The sequence below is a fragment of the Arvicola amphibius genome, chromosome 1 (genome assembly GCF_903992535.2).
Source record: "Arvicola amphibius chromosome 1, mArvAmp1.2, whole genome shotgun sequence".
NCBI classification, from domain to species: Eukaryota; Metazoa; Chordata; class Mammalia; order Rodentia; family Cricetidae; genus Arvicola; species Arvicola amphibius.
In genome coordinates this window covers 74,877,135-74,899,145 of record NC_052047.1, presented here as the reverse complement: position 1 = coordinate 74,899,145, position 22,011 = coordinate 74,877,135, and the positions used below count along the sequence as shown (strand labels likewise).

The 22,011-nt window shown below is 37.5% G+C and overlaps 1 protein-coding gene across 1 annotated transcript in view; it reads left to right on the top strand.

The window, feature by feature from the left end:
- Window positions 1-21,743, top strand: part of LOC119811694 (zona pellucida binding protein) — an 84,023-nt gene extending 62,280 nt beyond the window's left edge. The window contains exons 8-9 of the mRNA XM_042055086.1: window positions 5,258-5,435; window positions 21,539-21,743. Of these exons, the coding sequence (XP_041911020.1) occupies window positions 5,258-5,435; window positions 21,539-21,633 (273 nt within the window). The 3' untranslated portion in view covers window positions 21,634-21,743. The remainder of the gene's footprint in view (window positions 1-5,257; window positions 5,436-21,538) is intronic.
- Window positions 21,744-22,011: the final 268 nt, after the last annotated feature.

Below are 22,011 nucleotides of genomic sequence, written 5' to 3'. Positions count from 1 at the left end.
GCTGGGATTAAGGGCATATACCACCATGTCCACTACTCTAATTCTTTTTTAAGGACTTTCTCTATCCCTTTTCTTTCCTCTCCCAAGCCTATGTATGTTTTTAAACACACTGTAACCTATTTTGAGGTTCTTTTTTCTATCTGAATCTGTATTTACTGTATGTATCTGTCTTTTTCTGACCACATGAGTCTTTAGTCTGCTAAGCAATATGACTAGGATTAAAGCTGAAGCTTTGGCAACTGGCTCTGCTCTATTTCTTAGATTTCTGTGAGTTTAGCTTCATGGCAGAGGTACTGGTGACCATATTTATTGCCACAACTCTGTGGAGATTCAAGGTCCATGCTACCACCAAGAAGCCTGCCACTAGCTGCTCATAAGCACGATTTAAGTGTTTGGTGGCAGAGCCTCTTAAAATAGCTGCAAGGTTTTTTTTTTTTTTTTTTTTTTTTTTTTTACCACTAATGTTAAGTCAGGATGCCTCTCTTAAAGAGCTGTGCCTGTGCTTGCTTCTAACAGAGTCCATCTGAGACAACGTTCCCTCAAGAATCTGTGCTTGACTGTTCTTATCTGTCTAGAATTCTTTTTTTTTAATGATTTCTCAGGCTTTATGTGGAAATTCTTACCAAACATTTGGGTGTAATTTGTAAAAAGAGACTGTGCTTTTGTTTCCTGGCTGCCTAGATCTGAATAACTATAGAAAAACTAATTGCAACACTCTTTGGTCAATGGCTCAGGCACATTCATAGCTAGCTTTTACATCTTAAATTAACCCATTTCTATTAATCTGTGTATCACCATGAGGCTGTGGCTTACCTGTATTGTTATGGCATCTTTCTCTTTTGTTGGCTACATGGCGTCCCTTTGACTCTGCCTACTCTCTCTCTTTGTTCGGATTTCCTGCCTGACTTTACTTTGTTAAGTCATTGGTTGAAACAGCTTTATTCATCAACCAATAAAAGCAACACATATATAGAAGGACATCCCACATCAGACAACAAGTAAGGTAAAAAATAAAAGGTACGCAAATAATTAGGAGATAAAATATCTCTAGAAATGTCATTGTTTTGTGTTGGCTATCTTTGCTGATCATAGGGCCTGCCCCTTAAGTGTAGTTTGTGTACCCAGTGAGACTCCATTGGAGAGTGTCTGTCAGTTAGAGATAGCTTCTAATTAGGGAAGGGTTCATGTCTATTTCCTTCTCAGTGCTAGGACCCCATGCTGCCAGTCTCTGTGAGTTCATGTGTGTGTCAGCTCTGTTGTATCTGGTTTAGTGCTCCATGCAGCATTAAATAGTAGTTTTTAATTCCATGAGTTTTTATATTTATGTATTTTCTTGAATGTTCATATTTTTAATAGAATACAATATATAATATATCATTTTCTGTACTCTTTTTGAGTCATATTTGGCCCAGAATATTCCAAATATATTCCAATATATTCCAAAAAGTTTATGGACTGCTAAGAAAATTGTGTATTTCTAGTGTTTGGGTGAAATGTTCTATACATACCTGTTTGGTACATTTGATTCATGGAATCATTTAACTCTAGTGTATCTCTATTTTTTGACTGAATTACCTGCCTGTTGGTGAAAATGATGTATTGAAGTTACCTAGTATAACTGTGTTAGAATGGATCTGTTGATTTATATCTATTAGTGTTTGTTTTATGAAGTTCAGTGTACCTCGTTGGGATGTATGTGTTTAGAATTGTCATATTCTCTTGATGAATTATACCTTTAGAGTATGAAGAGACTTTCACTGTGTGTTCTGAAAAGTATTTGAAGTCCTTTTTGACATTTGTTAGAATAGCTTTTCTTAATTGTTTCTTAGTTGCATTGCTAGAAATACCCCCATTTCACCCTTTTTACTCTCTGAGTTAGTGTCCATCCCTGAGCATGAGGTGTGTTCCTTTGAAGAAGGAAAAGGGAATCCTGTCATTTTCTCCAGTATTTAATAGGGAATTAAGACTTAAATTTCAGATTCTTACTGAGAGATGAATTATTTTTGCAGTCTTGCTAATTTTGTTTTGTTTCCTTAGATCTCTTTTGATTGACTACCCTGTCACTGTTTTTCCCTCTGGTCTCTAGAGTATGTTTATTATTCTTGTCAGTTTGAAATTTTCCTCTGCAATAGCTTTTGCAGAGTTGGTTTAATGGTCATACTCTTTCAGTCTGTTTTTATCATGGAACGTTTTTACTTTTTCCTTTACTTAGGAAAGAAAGTTTTGCAATTATAATAGCCTGAATTGACAGTTGTGTTTCCTTAGAACTTTACTTGTAAGAACTTCTGCCTTTGTTTTTGTTTATTGATTTTTAATTGAGCTCTACATTTTTCTCTGCTCCCCTCCCTGCCTCTCCCCTCCTCTTCAACCCTCCCTCAAGGTCCCTATGCTCCCAATTTACTCATGAGATCTTGTCTTTTTTCTACTTCCCATATAGATTAAAACTGTATGTCTCTCTTAGTGTCCTCATTGTTGCCTAAGTTTTCTGGGATTGTGATTTGCAGGCTAGTTTTCTTTGCTTTATGTTTAAAAACCACTTGTGAGTGAGTATGTGTGATAATTGTCTTTCTGTGTCTGGGTTACCTCACTCAAAATAATGTTTTCTAGCTCCATCCATTTGCTTACAAATTTCAAGAAGTCTTTTTTTTTCTGCTGTGTAGTACTCCATTGTGTAAATGTACCGCATTTTCCTTATCCATTCTTTGGTTGAGGGGCATTTAGGTTGTTTCCAGGTTCTGGCTATGACAAACAATGCTGCTATGAACATAGTTGGGCACATGTCCTTGTGGCACAACTGAGCATCCTTTGGATATATACCCAAAAGTGGTATTACTGGGTCTTGTGGAAGGTTGTTTCCCAATTTCCAGAGAAATCATCACATTGACATCCAAAGGGGCTGTACCAGTTTGCATTCCCACAGCAATACATGAGTATTCCCTTTACCCCACAACCTCTCCAGCATAAGTTGTCATCAGTGTTTTTGATCTTGGCCATTCTTACAGGTGTAAGATGGAATTTCAGAGTTGTTTTGATTTGCATTTCTCTGATGACTAAGGATGCTGAACATTTCCTTAAGTGTCTTTCAGCCGTTTTAGATTCATCTGTTGAGAGTTCTCTGTTTAGGTCTGTACTCCATTTTTGTTATTGGATTATTTGTTCTTTTGATGACTAATTTCTTGAGTTCTTTCTATATTTTGGAGATCAGACTTCTGTCTGATGTGGGGTTAGTGAATGTCTTTTCCCATTCTGTAGGCTGTCGTTCTGTCTTGTTGACTGTGTCCTTTGTTTTACAGAAGTTTTTCAGTTTAGTTTTTCAGTTTCAGGAGAACTCATTTATTAATTGTTTCTCTCAGTGTCTGTGCTACTGGGGTTAGATTTAGGAAGTGATCTCCTGTGCCAATGCATTCAAATGTACTTCCCACTTTCTCTTCTATGAGGTTTATTGTGGTTGGCTTTATGTCGACGTCTTTGATCCATTTGGACTTGAGTTTTGTGCATGCTGATAGATATGGGTCTATTTTCATTCTTCTACATGTTGATATCCAGTTATGCCAGCACCATTTGTTAAATATGCCTTCTTTTTTCATTTGATTTTTTTTTGTGTCTTTATCAAAAAAATCAGGTGTTCTTAGGTGTGTGAATTAGTATCCGGGTCTTCAATTTCGGTCCATTGGTCCACCTGTCTGTTCTTATGCCAATACGAGGCTGTTTTCAGTACTGTAGCTCTATAGTAGAGTTTGAAATCAGGGATTGTGATGCCTCCTGAAGTTCTTTTCTGTGGTTTTTTTTTTTTTTTTGGAAGATTGTTTTGCTTATCCTAGGTGTTTTGCTTTTCCATATGAAGTTGAGTACCATTATTTCAAGGTCTGTGAAGAATTTTGCTGGGATTTTGATGGCCATTGCATTGAATCTGTAGATTGCTTTTGGTAAGATTGCCATTTTTACTATGTTAATTCTGCCTACCCAAGGGCATGAGAGATCTTTCCACTTTCTGGTGTCTTCTTCAATTTCTTTCTTCAAAGATTTAAGTTCTTGTCATAAAAGTCTTCCACTTGTTTGGCTAGAGTTACTCCGAGATATTTTATGCTATTTGTGGCTATGGTGAAGGGTGTTGTTTCTCTTAACCAATCAGTTGTGATTCTGTCAAGCTTTTATTTTACATTTATTTTTGCATAGGATTCTGAATGATTGTGATTTGTCTCCTTTAAACTTTGAATAATAACACATTTAAATGCTAGCAATTAGATATCAGATTGTATATAATTGTTTTAGGTGTATGAGTATTTTCCCAGCATGTATGTAAGTGCACTTCATGTGCTATGTACTGAGGACTGGAAGAGTCCAGATCCCTGGAACTGGAGTTACAGGAAACGATAAACTGCCATGTGAGTGCTGGGAATGGAACTCAATCCCCTCTGTAAGAGTGACAAGTGCTCTTAACTGCTGAGCCATCTCTCCAGCTTTCTATTACTAATTTTTTTTAGTATTTCTTTAAATGAAAATTATGTTTGACCAAATAAATGTAAAAAATTCATCAGACAGAACTTATCAAAATTGGAAAATATTTAATATGGGAAAACATGCAAGTAATTGAGTAAAAGAAAAGCACAATTTGTATTTATGTTGAGTGTAGCTTATTTAAAAGGGTTTAATAATTCTTTAATTTTCATGGAAATAATAGACTTATGAAAGTATCCAAAGAAGTTAGACAAGTTGAGGTTCAAGAACAGTGTGCCCAGTTATCCATGCTTCTGACTAGACTAGAGATAAAGATTCTTGTTGTAGAGGAAAGTGAGTTTGAGTTCTTGACCTTATTTTTATTTAGAGGTGTGACTCCATAAAGGAAAACACTGCCTCTTATTCCTCTTTGCAGCCAAGTCAGAGCCAGTATTGCCAATATCAAGATATCTGTCAGAATGATGTCTTAGTATTTGTAAATTTAATTATAACAAAGAGCCAGAACTTACCACATTTTATCTTGTTTATAAGCCTAATTTTCCTTCATAAAGTAAGGAAGGGGGTGATAGAATACATATTTCTTAGTGACTTATAAAATATTATAAATTAATTTAATTTCATAATGTGTTTAACTTTAAATAACTGACTGTTTAAAATGAATGGTAGACTTTCCTTTTTGTGTGTTGTATGTATCTTAACTACAGATAAAAAATTTGAGACTTTTTCCTCTACATTATTTGTTCTAAATTTATATTAGCCTTACAGATAATTAGTTTTTAAAATTCTATTTCAAATGTAGGCTAAAAATCTCATAGAGAGATTTTTTAATCAGCAAGTAGAAGTCTTGGGCAAACGTATGGAGCCACTGCCTGAAATATACTACATTGAAGGAACCCTTCAAATGGTGTGGATTAACCGCTGCTATCCCGGTTATGGGATAAATGTCCTGAAACATCCAAAGTGCCCCGAGTGCTGTGGTATGTAATAAACTACATTTCAGGTTTTATGTGGATAAAAATTCACTTACTTTGATTATGTTTAACTGAATGTTTATCTTCTTTTAAAACTGTCATTTAGATTTTGACTTATTTTAAATTATATATTTGAAGAAACTGAATTCTAAATATGTGCAAAGAAAAAAACTGCCCTAATTTTTAAAATAATATATTTTATTCTATTTTTGAGAATTCTTTGCAATATATCTTTAATACCATTTATTCCCCTTTATTTTTCTCTGTATGCTGTGAGTACCATTGGTTAATAAAGAAACTGTCTTGGGCCTGTGATAGGGTAGAGTAAAGCCAGGTGGGGAAAACTAAACTTAGTGCTGGGAGAAGGACAGCGGAGTCAGTGAGAAGCCATGTAGCCCCACCAAAGACAGATGCTGGAACTTTACATGGTAAGCCATAGCCTCGTGGTGATACACAGATTAATGGAGATGGGTTAATTTGAGATATGAGTTAGCAAGAAATATGCTTAAGCTATTGGCCAAACAGTATTGCAAATAATATGGTTTCTGTGTGATTATTTTGGGGCTGAGCAGCTAGGAACAAGCAGCAGCCTCTTACAACACCTTCCCACAGATACCATCCCTTTATTTTACTCTTCCATCTTTTGTGCAAGATTTTACAGTTTTAAAAAAAAGAAAGAGAAATTGTCTTGCAACAGACGTCTTTCAGCCTTTCTGCCACCTCTTCCATATGTCGCCTAGGTCTAAAGTATAGAAGTTGTTGTGTAAATATATCAAGTGGGGATGGTCACCTCAAGATTAGTAGTTGGGTGCTATGAGCATTTGTAATTATGCACAATTTCTGTAATTGTATATCAGCTGTGAAGAGAGGCTGCTTTGAAGAGGGGTGAGAGCAACCTTCTGTGGACATGAAGGTGTGTGTTTAGAGAGCAGTCAGAAACTATCCTGGTTTATCAAAGTGGCATCAGAATGTTCTCCTCCATGACCTGTGCCTGAAGGGTGCCTTCAGTATTAGTGTGCTAACTTCTTTTTCCAGAAGACACCTAAGGCATAGCCTATAATATTTTGGGGATCTGTTGGATTCTCCTGATCAATAATTTGAAATAAAGTTTACCATGCCTGCCATTGGGGGTTATGTTAGCCTATGCTTTGAAGGGGAGCATTGCCACCTCAAGCAATGCGACTTCAGCTAAAGCATATATATCTCTATATATGCACATAAACTTAATATTATATATAACTTAAAGTAAACAGAAAATGATTCTTTATGGCATTATCAACTATCCTTAGTGTTATTTGTCTCTCCTCTCACTCTCTGTGCCCTCTCTGCTACTCGCCAAGCTAGTCTCCATGACCTCTTTTTCTCATTTTCTCCTTCACAGCAACTGTGTTCTGCTACTCCCTATCTAATGCTCATGCCTCCCACCATAATCCCTCTTTACTTTTCTGTTATTTGCGGTTGCTCTAGGTTATATACTCAGATCTAAAGATTCGGAGCTGGTAGTCCCAGATAACACATGCAGTGCTTGTCATTCTAGGTCTTGGTTGCCTCATTCACTATAATATTTTCTCGTTTCATCCATTCACCTGCAAATTTCGTTATTTCATTTTTTTCTTTACAGCTGGGTAGAATTTCATTGTGTGTAATGCTTCATTTTCTTTCCTCATCCTTCAGTTGGAAAACACTTAGGTTGTTTCCCTTTCTATCTGTTGTGAATAGAACAGCAGTGAACATGACTGAGCAGGTATCTGTGAATCGTGATGTGGTGTTCTTTAGGCATATGCTGAGGAATAATCATATGGTAGCTTTATTTTTAGCTATTTGAGAATTTTCCACACTTATTTCCATAGTAACTTTACCAGTTTGCAATCCGACCAATACTTATATCCATATTAATATTTGTTGTCACTTGATCTTACCTATTCTGACTGGGGTAAGATGATTTATTAGGGTTCTCTAGAGGGATGAAACTTATAAAGTGTGTATTTTTGTACATATATATATATATTCATACATACACCTACATATTTATGTGTGTGTACTGATTTATGCAAATGATATATCAAAATAACTTACTGGCTGTGGTCCAGATAGTCCAACAATGGCTGTCTACCAATGGAAGGTCCAAGAATCCAGTCGTTGTTCAGTTCATAATACCGGATGTCTCATTTGCTCTTCAGTATACATCAGAATCTGAAAGAAGTAGACTCTAATACCAGTGAAGGAATAAACTTGCCAGCAAGAGCAAGTAGGCAAAGAGTGAACACTTCCTTTTTTCCATATCCTTTATATAGGCTTCCATCAGAAGGTGTGGTGCAGATTAAAGGTGAATTTTTCCACATCAAAAGATGTGGATTAAATGTTTGTCTTCTCACTTCAAATGATTTAATTAAAAAAAATGCCCTCAAAGTTGTGCCCAGACATTTTGGTATTAGTTACTTCCAGATATAAACAATTGATAGCCAAGAATATCTATTGCAATTGAATTCTCAAAGTTGTTTTTATTTTTATATCCCTAATTGTTAAGGATGCTGAACATCTTTTGAGATATTAGTCATTTTCATTTCTTCTTTTGAATCTTCTCTTTTCAGAGATACAAGTCCACCTTTTTTAAAAATTTTTTGAGACAGAGGTTCTCTGTGTAATAGCCCTAGCTGTCCTGGAATTATCTCTATAGACCAGGTGGGCCTCAACTCAGAGAGCTCTGCCTGCCTCTGCCCCCCAAGTGCTGGGATTACAGGTGTGCACCACCACTGCTCAGTTTAGTAGTCAACTTTTCAATTGTTGGAATGCTTGTTTTCTTGTCTTCTGTGTGTGTGTTCTGAGCTTCCATCCTCAGTCAGATGTATAGCTGGAAAAGATTCTCACTCTGGGGGCTTCCTCTTCACTCATCTGACTTTTTGTTATGCACAGTGTTTTAGCTTTATGTTCATGTTTGTGTTTTAGGGTTTTGAAGCCTCATCTGTCAGCCTTCATTCTTGGGAAAATAGGGTTCTTTTGTGAAAGTACTTTTCTACTGCATTTCAGGTTTTATACTAAAAAAATGCTTGTTTCTGCTTTTCAGGTTTTATGCTAAAGTCTTTGTTCATTTGTAGTTTATTTTTTGTGCAAAGTGATAGCTATGGGTCTAATTTAGTTCTTCTACACGAAGACATCCAGTTTTCTCAGTACCATTTGCTGAAGATGAGGTAGGTCTTTTTTCCAGAATGTAGTTGTGTCAAATATCAGATGATTGTAACCACATGAACCTATATTTGGGTCTTTTGTTTTCTTCCACTGATATAAATGTCTTTTTGTTCTGTTTTGTTTTTGCATTTGAATTATGCTGTTTTTTTTTTATTATAGCTATGTAGAACTATTCCTGCATCTCAGCTGACTTGATCAGGGCGTATAATCTTTTTCAAATATGTTCCTTATTTGGCTTGCAAGTATTTTTATTGAGGACTTTGAATCTATGTTCATCCAGAGATGTTGTAATAATTTTGTGTTTGTTAGTTTGCTTTTCCTAGAAGAGTTGCAATAGTTTCATGGATGAATTTGGGGGAGTGCCTTCTGCTTCCATTTCTTTGAGTAATTTAAAAAGTATTGGTTGTTGATATTCTTTGAAAATTTGGTTGAATGCTGATGTATATCCATCTGGGCCTTGGCCTATTTTCATGAGAAAGCTTTTTATTACTATTTAGATCTCCTTATTTGTTTAGATTGTTAATCTTCTCTCATATTTGGTGGTTAGAATGAATTTAAAAGCCTGTCCATTTATTTTATAAGGTCCATTTTAATGGATTATAGATAGAGTTTTAAGGTATTTCCTCAAACTATTTTGGATTTTTTTAATGTCAGTTATAATGTTTTCCTTTTTTATCTCTCACTCTATTAATTTGAATTCTCTCTTTCCTTTGGTTAGTTAGGGAAATAATCTGTTGAACTTGTTTATTTTCCCATAGAACTAGTTCTTAGATTTGTACTTGATCCCTTGTACTTGTTTATATATTAATTTTGTAATTTTTATTTCATTTTTATTATATCTTACCTCTAATGAATTTTTGCTTGATTTTTTTTTCTTGTTTTTATAAATTTCTTAGTTGCATCATAAAGGCCTTTACTTATGTTCCTCCTGGTTTTGTGCTGTGGATTCTTAGAGATAAATTTCCCTAAGAATTTTTTAAAATGTGTCCCAGTGGCTCTTTTATGTTGTATTTTCATTTACATTTAGTTCTAATAATTTCTTTTTCTTCACTGATTTCCTCTTTGACCCATTCATTATTCATTGATGTGTTGTTTAATTGTCATAGATTTGTATTTTTACTTGAGATGCATTTACTGTTAATTATGTTTTATTGCCTTGTAGTCAGACAAAATACATGATTTATTTCAATTATTCAAATTTGTGTAGATTTGTTTTGTGCCCAGTATATAGTATTTTAGAGAAGCTCCCATGGGCTGCCAGGTAAAGTGCATATTCATTGATGTTAGTGTTGACTATACTATAGATACCATTTTGGTCCATTTGATGTATGGTGTCATTTAATTCTGATTTTTCTCTGTTTTTTGCCCAGATAATGTTTGTTGGAAAAAGTGAGGTATTGAAAATTACCCACTATCATTGAGTTAGGATTAATCTGTGTTCTTAAGTCCAGTAGTATGCATTTTATGGAACTGAGAACCCCAATGTTTGGTGCATGTATGTTTAGGATTGTGATGTCCTCTAGGCTAATTATTCCATTGATTAGAAGGAAGTGTTGTTAATCCTACCGATCAAGAATAAGACCACTAACACAGTTTAAAGCCAAATTTGAAGCAAACTTTAATTAAATACTGGCCAGGTGGATGGGCTCTGGCTAGGTTCATACTCAGGTTCCTAGGAAATGACCCAGAATCAAGTATGGCAGGGGCTTAAGAAGGAAAACCCATAATTCATTGCATTTCCCATCAGGTTCAGTCAGGGGCAAGGATGTATGCTCACATACTTCCTGCCTACATATCTACTGCCCTCATGTGGTTAAGCATATCTGGTGCAGCTGTGTCAAACAAACCTGATTAGGAGAATGAAAACATGTGGCTTGTTCTCTCATAAACAATAACCTACGACATTTCAGGAACTACCTGTCCTTGACAAGAGGCTTGCAGATGGATAGGAGGCATTGTGTTTCATAGATCTCCAAGGTGTAGTAATTAAAACTTAAAATGTAACTTTGGCTCTTACAGTGTCCTGCTGTATCTTATTATTTATTTTAGTTAGAAATCAATTTTGTCTGGTATTAATAATGGGATACCTGCTTGCTTTCTGAACTCATTTTCTTTGAATACTTTTTTCCATTCTTTTAAAGTGGCTCCTATCTTTGAAGGTGGGATGAATTGCTTGTAGAAAACAGACAGATGGATTTTGTTTCTTAATCCTTTACCTAACCTTTGTCTTTTGAATGGTGAGTTGGGGCCAGTGATGCTTGTTATCATTGAAAGGTATGTGTCAGTGTAGTCATTTTGTTGTTGTTACCTGTTTATATTCTTAATCTCGTTTTTTTCTGTAATTATAGCTTCATTTGCTTTCTTTTTACAGTTCTTTGACTATACTTAGCATCAGTCTGAAGATTCTTTCTGATGTTTTTTGTAGAGCTAATTTGGTTGTCATACATTTTTTTAGCTTGCTTTTGTTTCTAGCAAGAAATATAATTTTATTTTCTCTATACATGTGTAAAACAATTAGAACCAACATTTTAACCAAAAATGAAGAAAAATCTCCTGTGACAAAGGAGATGGGGATGTAGATGATAAGAGGGGATAGTACTTTAGCCCCATTGAGCTATAGCAATTCTGATTGGTCCAAGAAATGAAGATACTGAGAGGATGTAAGAGGGAGATAAAAACTGGCAATTTACTGGGGAAATGGGTCTGGAAGACCACATGGCTGAACTGGGGACTGTAGGGTTGGTTTGAGTAGAGGGAGGGGGTTACCATTGGTATCCATAGGAAGGGAGTTTCCCAGGGCCATGAGAAGGCATGGGACCCAGGTGATTCATTAGCGTCTTAGTGAGGGTTTCTATGCTGTGAGGAGACACCATGACCATGGCAACTCTTATAAAGGAAAACATTTAACTGGGTGGCTTGCAGTCTCAGAGGTTTAGTCTATTATCATCATGGTGAGAAGCAGTGGCATGCAGGCAGACATGCTGCTTGAGAAAAAGGTCAGAGTGGAAGAGCTACATCTTTTTTTTTTTTTCTTCTTATTAAAAATTTCTGCCTCCCACCTTCTATTTCCCTCCCCCTACCATAACTCCCCTCCCCCTCCCTTTCCAGTCCAAGGAGCAGTCAGGGTTCCCTGCCCTGCTGGAAGTCCAAGGTCCAACCCACTCCATCCAGGTCTAGGAAGGTGTGCATCTAAACAGACTAGGCTCCCCCAAAGCCAGTACATGCGGTAGGATCAAAACCCAGTGCCATTGTCCTTGGCTTCTCAGTCAGCCCTCATTGTTCGCCATGTTCAGAGAATCCAGTTTGATCCCATGCTTTTTCAGTCCCAGTCGAGCTGGCCTTTGTGAGCTCCCATGAGATCAGCCCCACCGTCTCAGTGGTGGGCGCACTGGAGGAGCTACATCTTAACTTGCAGGCAACAGGAAGCTGATCATAGAAGACCTCGAGACCTGCCCCCGGAGTGACACACCTCCAGAAAGGCCACATCTACTTCAATAAGGCTACATCTCTTGAAAGTGATGCCCCCTGTGAGGTTATGGGGGCCAGTTACATTGAAACTACCACATGAGAGATCTCTCAGGGCCAGGGACTGTGTCCATGGGATGAAGTTCAGGATGAATCATTGCAAGAAGTAGCAGGGATGGTAGCTGTCCCCCAGAAACCCAGCATGGGGATGTCTTAGGCCATAAGGGACGTGGTTGGCTAGCTGCATCTGGGAAATGAGGGCATCCCACCTGGTGGGAATGAATGAGGATGTGACTGTCCATGTCCAGCATGTCCTGGAGTCCCTGCTTTTGAGGAGGCGTGTCCTCTAGCTCCAGGTGGCATCGGTGGGAGGGAGTGCCATGGCAGGGGATATCCTCGAGGGAGGGCTCCAGGAGTTGTCTCTGGAGGTGGGAAGGAGCCATGCCTAGTGGAGGAAGTCTAGAGTCCAGACATGAAACCAGAGGATTGGGAGCACAGGGTGGAGCAGGTGTAGCTGCAAACTCTGTGATGAGGCGAGCAGGCCTGCTTTTTATCCCGCCTGGATCCCACACGGCTAGCTTTATACCCGAAATAACAACACACAAACTGTATTCATTTAAACACTGCCTGGCCCATTAGTTTCAGCCTCTTATTAGCTAATTCTCACATTTTGCTTTAACCCATATTTAGTAATGTATGTAGCACCACAAGGTGGTGGCTTACCGGGAAAGATTCAGCATGTATGACCTGGCGGCTGGCTCCATGGCATCTGTCTCAGAGAGGAGAGACATGGCGCTTGCCTGAGGCATCTGCCTCACTCCCAGCATCCTGTTCTATCTACTCCACCCACCTATGTTCTGACCTATCAAGCCAAGCAGTTTTCTTTATTAATTAACCAATGAAATCAACAGATTGATAGAAGACCTTCCTCCATATGCAAACAGCTGATTGCACGTAGATAGCAGGGACAGTGGGTTCTGGGCTGTCAGAAGTCATCCAATTACTGAGCCATGGTGCTCGCCCTTAGAGTCCTTCTTAAAAACATAAGACATAGTGAAAGTTTGACTTCTTCTTTTCCAATTTGTATACTCTTTACCTTCTTTTGTTGTCTTATTGCTCTAGCTAGAACTTCATACTGTATTGAATAGATATGGAGATAGTGGACTGCCTTGTCTTGTATCTGATTTTAGTGGGATCATTTTGAGTTTCTCTTCATTTAGTTTGATGTTGGCTTTCTGTATATTGCTTTTATTATTTTTAGGTATGTTCCTTTTATCCCTACTCTCTCTAAGACCTTTATCATGAAGGGGTGTTGTATTTTGTCGAAGGCTTTTTAAGTATCTAATGAGATGATTATGTGATTTGTTCTTTCAGTTTATATATATGGTGGATTACATCACAAGAACTTTGTACATTGAACCATCCCTGCATCTATGGGATTAAGCCTATTTAATCATGGTAGATGATTATTTTGATGTGTTCTTATATTCAGCTTGCCAATATTTTATCGAGTATTTTTACATCAATGTTCATGAGTAAGATTGGTCTGTAATTTTCTTTCTTAGTAGTATCTTTGTGTGGATTGGGTATTAGAGTAACTGCAACCTCATAAAAAGGGTTTGGCAGTATTTCCTTCTGTTTCTATTGTGTGTAACAACTTGAAGATTATTGGTATTAGCTCTTCTTTGAAATTTTGGTAGAATTCTGCACTGAAGCCATCTGGCCCTGGGATTTTTTTTTTTTTTTGGTTGGGAGACTTGATGACTGCTTTTATTTCCTTGGGGGCTATAGGTCTATTTAAATTGTTTATATTGTCTTGATTTGGTATGTGGTGCCATCCAGAGACTTGTCCATTTATTTATATTTTCCAGATTTAAGGAGTACAGGTTTTTGAAGTATGACCTAGTGATTCTCTGGATTTCCTCAATGTCTGCTATTATTTCTGTCTTTTCTTTCTTAATTTTTTTTTAAAAAATAGACTTTTTAAAAAAAAATACCAATCCAAATTCCTACTCCCTCCTCTCTTCCCATTCCTTCCACATACCCTCCCACCCCACACCAATCTAATCCTCAGAGAGGGTAAGGTATATTGCACTGTGGAAGGTTCAAGGCCCTCCCTACTATATCTAGGCTGAGCAAGGTATACATCTAAAGAGAATAGGCTCCCAAAAAGCCAGTACATGCAGTAGGGATAAATCCTGGTGCCACTGCCAGTGGACCCTCAGTCTGTCCCAGCCATGCAACTGTCAACCACATCCAGAGAGACTAGTTTGGTCCTATGCTTGTTCCTTTCCAGTTTGGCTGGAGTTGGTGAGCTCCCATTAGCTCAGGTAAACTGTTTCAGTGGGTGAACGCATCATGGTCTTGACTTCTTTGCTCATATTCTCATTCCTTCCATGCTTCAACTGGACTTTGGGAGCTCAGTCCAGTGCTCCAATGTGGGTATCTGCCTCTGTTTCCATCAGTTGCTGGATGAAGGTTCTAGGGTGTTATTTAAGATAATCATCAGTCTGATTACAGTGCAAGTCAAGATCTGGCCTCCTCTCCGCTATTGCTTAGGGTCTTAGGTGGAGTCATCCTTGTGGATGCCTGGCAATTTTTCTAGAGCCTGGTTTCTGCTAACCCTATAATGGCTCCCTCAATCAAGATATCTCTTTCCTTGCTCTCATCTCTGTCCTTTCTCCATCTCGACTATCCCATTCCCTCAAGTTCTCTTCAGCCCTCTCCTTCTCCCCTCCTTTTTTCCTTCTTTCCTCCTCTTTCCACCCTCCCTTCTTTCCACCTCCCTGCTCCCAATATTGTCTGTTTCTAATTTCTAGGTGGGTCTATATATGTTTTTCTTTGTGTTCATTTATTGTGTTTATTATTTAGCTTTTCTACGACCATGAACTATAGGCTCAGTGCCCTTTGTTTATAGCTAGTATCTACTTATGAGTGAGTACATACCATATTCATCTTTTTGGGTCTGGGTTACCTCTCTCAACATAGTGTTTTCTATTTCCATCCATTTGCATGCAAAATTCAAGATGTCATTGTTTTTTACCGCTGAGTATTACTCTTATGTGTAAATGTGCCACATTTTCTTTATCCATTCTTCAGTTGAGGAGCATCTAGCTTGTTTCCAGGTTCCCTTTTCATTTCTTATTTTGTTAATTTGTTTACTTCCTCTCTGTCTTTTGGTTAGTTTAAATAAGGGTTTGTCTGTCTTGTTGATTTTCTAGAACAATCATCTTGTTCTTTCATTGTATTGTTCTCTTTGTTTCTGTTTGTTTATTTCAACCCTCAGTTTGCTTATTTCCTGTCACCTGCTCCTCCTAGGTGAGTTTGCTTCTTTTTGTTCTAGAACTTTGAGATGTGCTGTTTAGTTGCTAGTGTGAGATTTCTCCACATTCTTTTTGTAGTGCTGTGAACATTCCTCTTAGCACTGCTTTCATAGTGTCCCATAGGTTTGGGTAGTTGTGCTTTCATTTTCATTGAATTCTAGGAAGTCTAATTTCTTCCTTGACCCAGTGATGGTTCTGTTGAGCATTCTTCAGTTTCCTTGCGTTTGTAGGCTTTCTGCGATTAGTGTTGTTGAATTCTGACTTTATGCCAGGGTGATCTGATAAGATACAGTGGGTTGTTCCAAATTTTGTATCTGTTGATATTTTCTTTGTTACTGAGTATTTGGTCAGTTTTTGAGAAGGTTCCGTGAGGAACTGAGAAGAGGATATATTCTTTTATGTGTGTGTGAAATGTCTATAAGTGTCTGTTAAGTATATTTGAGTCATAACATCTGTTAGTTCTCTTATTTCTCTGTTAAGTTTCTGTCTGGCAGACCTGTCCAGTGGTGAGAGTGGGGTGTTGATGTCTCCCACTATTAGTGTGTGGGGCTTAATGTGTGATTTAAACTTTAATAGTGTTTCTTTTATGTATGATTGTGCCCTCGTATTTGGGGCACAGGTGTTTGGAATTGAGATATTCTCTTGATGGATTTTTCCTGTGACAATTATGAAATGTCTTTTTTTGTCTCTTTTGGTTGATTTTAGTTTGAAGTCTATTTTGTTAGATACCAGGATAGCTATATCAACTTCTTTCTTAAGTCCATTTGATTGGAAAAATTTTCTCAACCCTTTTCTCTTAGGTTATGTCTGTATTTATCCCCTTCCCTTCTCCCTAATTAACACCCTCCCTTTTCCCATTAGCCAAGTCATATAATTTGTAGCCTGTGCTTTCCCTTTCTATTCTTTCCCAACCACACTACCCAAGTAATGGTCCCATATGACTTTCCTGGTTTCTGCAGTTACTCCATGATATGTTCCTAAATGTACAGATTTGGCTCTAAGATGCTCTGATGACAGAGAGAATGTGATGTTTGTCTTTCTGGGTCAGGGCTAACTCACTAAATATGATCTTTTTTAGGTCTGTCTAGTTCCTACAAATTTCATTTTCTTTACAGCAGAATAGTAGTCCATAGTATATATGTGCCAGATTTTCATTATTCATCCATCTCTTCAAGGACATTTAGGTTATTTCCATTTCTTTGCTGTTATGAATAGAGTATTGATAAACATGGCTGAGCAAGTAGCTGTGCATTAGGATGTAGAGTCCTTTGGGCGTATGCCAAGGAGTTGTATAGCTATGTCATATGGTACATTTATTTTTTGTTTTTGAGAATTTTCCACGATGATTTTCATAGTGACTATACAAGTTTGCAGTCCTGCCCACAGTAAATGAGAACTCCCCTTTCTTTGCATCCACTCCATCATTTTTTGTTAGTGGTTTGGCTGATCTGACTACAGTAAGATAAAATCTCAGAGTTGTTTGAATTTGCATTTTCTAACTGCTAGGGTTGGTGAATGTTTTGAGTTATTTTGTAGCTGTGTTTTATTTCTTACTTTGAAAACTCACTATTCAGATACAAGGCCCGTTTTAAATGTCTTGTTGTTGTTTATATTTATAAATTCTGGGTATTAGTATTCTGTCAGATTTATTTTTTTTTCTCTCATGGTTTATTTTTTTTTATATATTTAAAAAATTTCCATCTCCTTCCCTCCTCCTCCCCCTTCCCGCCCCTCCTTCTCCCCCTTCCCTCCCCTTCCCTCCACCCATACCTCCCCTCCCTCCCTCTCAAGGCCAAGGAGCCATCAGGGTTCCCCACTCTATGCTAAGATCAGGGTCCTCCCAACTCCCCCCTGGTCCAGGAAGGTGATCGACCAAGCTGAGAAGGCTCCCACAGAGCCCGTCCATGCAGAAGACTCAGAGCCCAGAGCCATTGTCCTTTGCTTCTCAGTCAGCCCCCGCTGTTGGCCACATTCAGGGAGACGGGTTTGGTCGCATGATCCATCAGTCCCATTCCAACTGGAGTTGGTGATCTCCCATTAGTTCTGTCCCACTGTCTCCATGAGTGAACGCACCCCTCTCGTTCCTGACTTTCTCCCTCATGTTCTCGCTCCTTCTGCTCCTCATCAGGACCTTGGGAGCTCAGTCCAGTGCTCCAATGTGGGGCTCAGTCACCTTCCCCATCTGTCGCCAGCTGGAGGTTCCCTCACGGTCCTGACTTTCTTTCTCATGTTCTCTCTCCTTCTGCTCCTCATCGGGACCTTGGGAGCTCAGTCCGGTGCTCCAATGTGGGGCTCTGTCATTTTCTTAGCAAAGATTCTCTCTCATTCTGAGGGCTTCTTCTTTGCCCAACTGATAGTTTCTTTATCTGTGCAAAAGCTATAGTTTTATGAAGTCTCTCTTGTCAGTTGTTGGTCTTCATGCTTAAGCTAATGGTTTCCTATTCAGAAAGTCCTTTAACATAACTGTATCATGTAGGGTATTACCTACGTCGTCTTCTCCAGTTTCAGGTTTTACATCTAATCCTTTGATCCTTTTGAAATTAGTTTTTTTGCAATGTGTAGAAAGGCTGAATTACATTCTTCTATATGTGGACATCCAGTTTTTCCATCACTATTTGTTGAAGATGCTTTTTCCCCCTCTTTTCTTTGGCATCTTTGTCAAGCATTAGGTGGTTGAAGTTATGTAGTTTGTATTTGGGTCTTCATTTTTATCTTTCCTCCTTTGAGTTGCTTCTCTCAATTATTTGGTCACATCAGTGATACTTTTTAAAGAAACCTAAATATTATGTCCCTCCAGCCCCCATACACAACTTCAACGTCTTCTCTTCCCGCTAAAACTGTGCCATTTCCAGCACGCTCACCAACCTTCATTGTCCGGTTCTAATTTTTGCTTATTCTAATGGATGGGAAATGCTATCTCTCTTAGTTTTAACTTTCTTTTCCCTTAACAATTAATGAACAATTAATGTTCATTGTCTTTTATATCCTTGGTCCTGTGCATGTGCTTGCTTTCTCCCACCTCTCTCTGTATCGTCTATAGGATTCAGGTAAATGCTCACTTTTTCTAAGTATTAACCCCTTGCTCTTCTGTAAGCCTTAGATGTTTGTCTTGTATCCTGCAGTGATTTTTTTTTTGCATTTGTGGTTTTCAGAAGCCACCTATGACTTGGGGTCAGAGCTGTGCTATCATGGAATACAATCAGAACGCCATGAAGTTAGGGCTGTGGACTGATTAGACTGTTTTTCTCACGTATACAATGACCTTACAGAGTTGTGTTGCTGGGCTGAGGGGGACAAGAGTAACTAAAATCAACATAAGCCTTCTCACCATTTTGAAGATAGATTTTTTTTTTGATTTTGTGTTGATTAGCTTTTTGTAGATATGTGTCTGATTTCCAGAGCTCTCTTGCAGTGCTGTCTTGACCAATTGTCAGTGGCTTTAATGTATCCATAAAGAGATGAAGGCCCAATGCTTTCTGATAGCTCTTTGATGACTTTTTTCTCAGTTTAGCATATTTTGATGTGTCTTCATTGCCTACATTACTGATGTGGTTAAGAAGTTTTTACTGATACAACTCCAAGTATACTGACTGATCATTTGGGTAATATTTTATAATATACACAAATTTTAAATTCTCCTATACTTTCCTATCAAGTTATATGATTTTTTACATATTATAATTAATGTATCTGAAATAGTTTCATACATTTGTTCTTTGACAATTTCATTTATGCTTTTAATTATGTCTTAATTTTACTGTGTAATTATAAGATAACTTTTATTTTGTAAACTTTATTTCTCCTCTTTTGACCTCCCCTGGGACTGGAGAGATGACTCAGAGATCAAGAGCACTGTCTGCTCTTCCAGAGGTCCTGAGTTCAGTTTCTGGCAACCACATGGTGGCTCACAACCATCTGTAATGAGATCTAGTGCCCTCTTCTGGCCTGTAGGGATACATACAGGCAGTACACTGTGTACATAATAAATAAATAAATGAATAAACAAAGAAATAAATAAATTTTTGACATCACCATTCAAAGTTTGTAAAAGTTTATTTTCCAAATATCTTTTTAATGTCCGTACTGGCTAGTCTCCAAGTGCTTCCTTCTGACCTAATTCAATAAATGTAGTTTGTTAATATTATCCTTAAGATTTAAATTATATTTCAGAAAATTTCTTTTAACTCCACATAACAGAACAAAATGTTTAAGTATGTCAGTAATAGGAAAGAGTACGACAGACAAGGATTCCATGTTATTGTGCATTTTTGATCAAGTTTGAATTCTCAAGTTATTAGAAGAGCATTGATTTTACCTTGAACCCAGATAATTTCATGCCACTCTCAGTTGTTTGTAGCAGTCAGTATGAAATAGGTTGCAAACACTGCATATAGATTTCTTTTCTGCTTTCATAGTGATTTAAGAAGTTTTAGTATATTTGCTTAACATGTCTATATTAGTTTTTAAAGAAATGTTAATACCTGATTTGAGAGAAAGTGTATTTTTGATGTAACATTGTACTTCATCATTGGAAGTTTGATATATACTTTAAGTGTCTAAGGATCCTTAGTATTATTAAGTGAAAAAAGTTGTAACTTTGTATAACCAATATTTTCGATTTTAGAAATGTCATTCCACTAATAAATCATCTGGTGTAACTTGAAGAACTCTAGAATATAGTATGGCAAATGCTTTTTCTGAATAGGCAGTTAAAATATTTCTGTATTTTTGGAAAACACATCTCAAACATGAATGACACAAAATAAAATAGTAGAGTGTGAGGCGGATTTAAGTGCTAACACGTAGCACTGCATCATGGTACTAAAAAGTTAGAGGCCCATAATACCATGCTTTAACATAATCTACAATCATTCACCAGTGCTTGTAACAGGGAAACGAAGAGTTGGTTAATCAGAGACCTTAGTCAACTTAGTGCATTTGGGGGAATCATGTGACACACTTGCCCCAACTTGAAATGGATACAGTCAATACAGGCAGTTGTATTTTGTATTTGTTGAGTACCTGCTTTTTCATATCACACATTTGGTTTTCATTTTCATATTACTATTATGAGGTTGACTGTGTCTGTTTTTCTTTTGCTAGCAAGGAAAGGGAGGCTAGAGTCTTATCTGCGTCATCAGTGATATTTGATCTTGGTTTCTTTCTGCACTTTTTACCCTCTGTTGTGTAAGGACAACTGAAGCAGTATTTGTGATATTGTCTTCAGATGAGGGATGATCAAACTGAGCTAAGTTAAAAATTTCCCCCAAATCACACATTTATCAAGTGATACAAATAGAACGTGAAATGGGAAGATTAGAAATAAGCTACAGTCCTCTTGCAGCTCTTGGCCCTTTGTACACTAGTTATTATGGACTATCCTATAAGCAGTTACTTTTATGTATGGTGCTAACTTTTTATGATCATACAGTCAGGCTTTAAACTCAGCAGTTTATGATCACTAAAATTATTTTAGGTGATAGTGTTGATCTAAGATTCACAGTGCTACATGTTTTACATATATGAGGAATGTTGAGTAGTCATATTCAGAGAAGCAGGAACTATGATGATTTCTAGGAACTGGGAAAATGGTAGAGGGTTGCTCAGTTGGCATAGTCGTGCAGTTTTCTAATATGAAAATGTTCTGGACATTGGTGTACATACAAGTATACTTAACACTACTAAAGGGAGTACTTAAAATGGATAAGGTAGTGAGTTCCATCCTACATATTTTACCCCAATTAAAAATAAAGAATATTAGTCAGAAATGATGGTGTATGCCTATAATCCCAATACTCTGGGAAGATCAGGAGTTCAAGGACAACCTTGACAATATGATTGTCTTAAAACAATAACAGCCTGGCTACAGTGGTGCATGCCTTTTATCCCAGCACTTGTGAGGCAGAGGCAGGCAGATCTCTGTGAGTTTGAGCCAGCCTGGTCTACAAAGAGAGTTCCAGGACAGCCAGGCTGTTATACCCTGTCTTGAAAAACCAAACCAGACCAAACCAAACCAAAACACACACAAACAAAAACCAAAATTAAGATAAGTTGCGTGACAACTTATCATGGCATTAAGTTAACTTATGTGGCACCATGGGGATTGTTACTCATTACTTTATGTTTTATTCACAGTGATTTGCAGCCCTGGATCCTACAATCCCCGGGATGGAACTCATTGCCTCCAGTGCAACAGCAGCCTGGTGTATGGAGCGAAGGCATGCATATAGACCACTGCCTTGTGTGACCCAGTGGTTTATTATATACAAAAGTATATTTTCGAAGTGCTAAATTATAATAAATCACTATTTGCCAAAATTAAATAATCAGAATTTACAAAGCTATGGTGTCCTCTTTCAATCCAGTACTGTATGTATCATCTTCCTTGGTTAACACTAGAGCTACGTTTGACACCAGATTGCTCCTGTGTCACTGCGTTTTAAAACCTGTTTTGAATGTTCTGTATTGGGTGATGTTAATGATTTTTTCCAGGAATTTAAAAAGTATCCCATTTTATCTTTGCTATGTATCACCTAGATTCATGCCATCATATTCTAAGAGCTTTAATTTAATCTTACAGAATTTTAACTATTTGAGCTCAGCCTGTG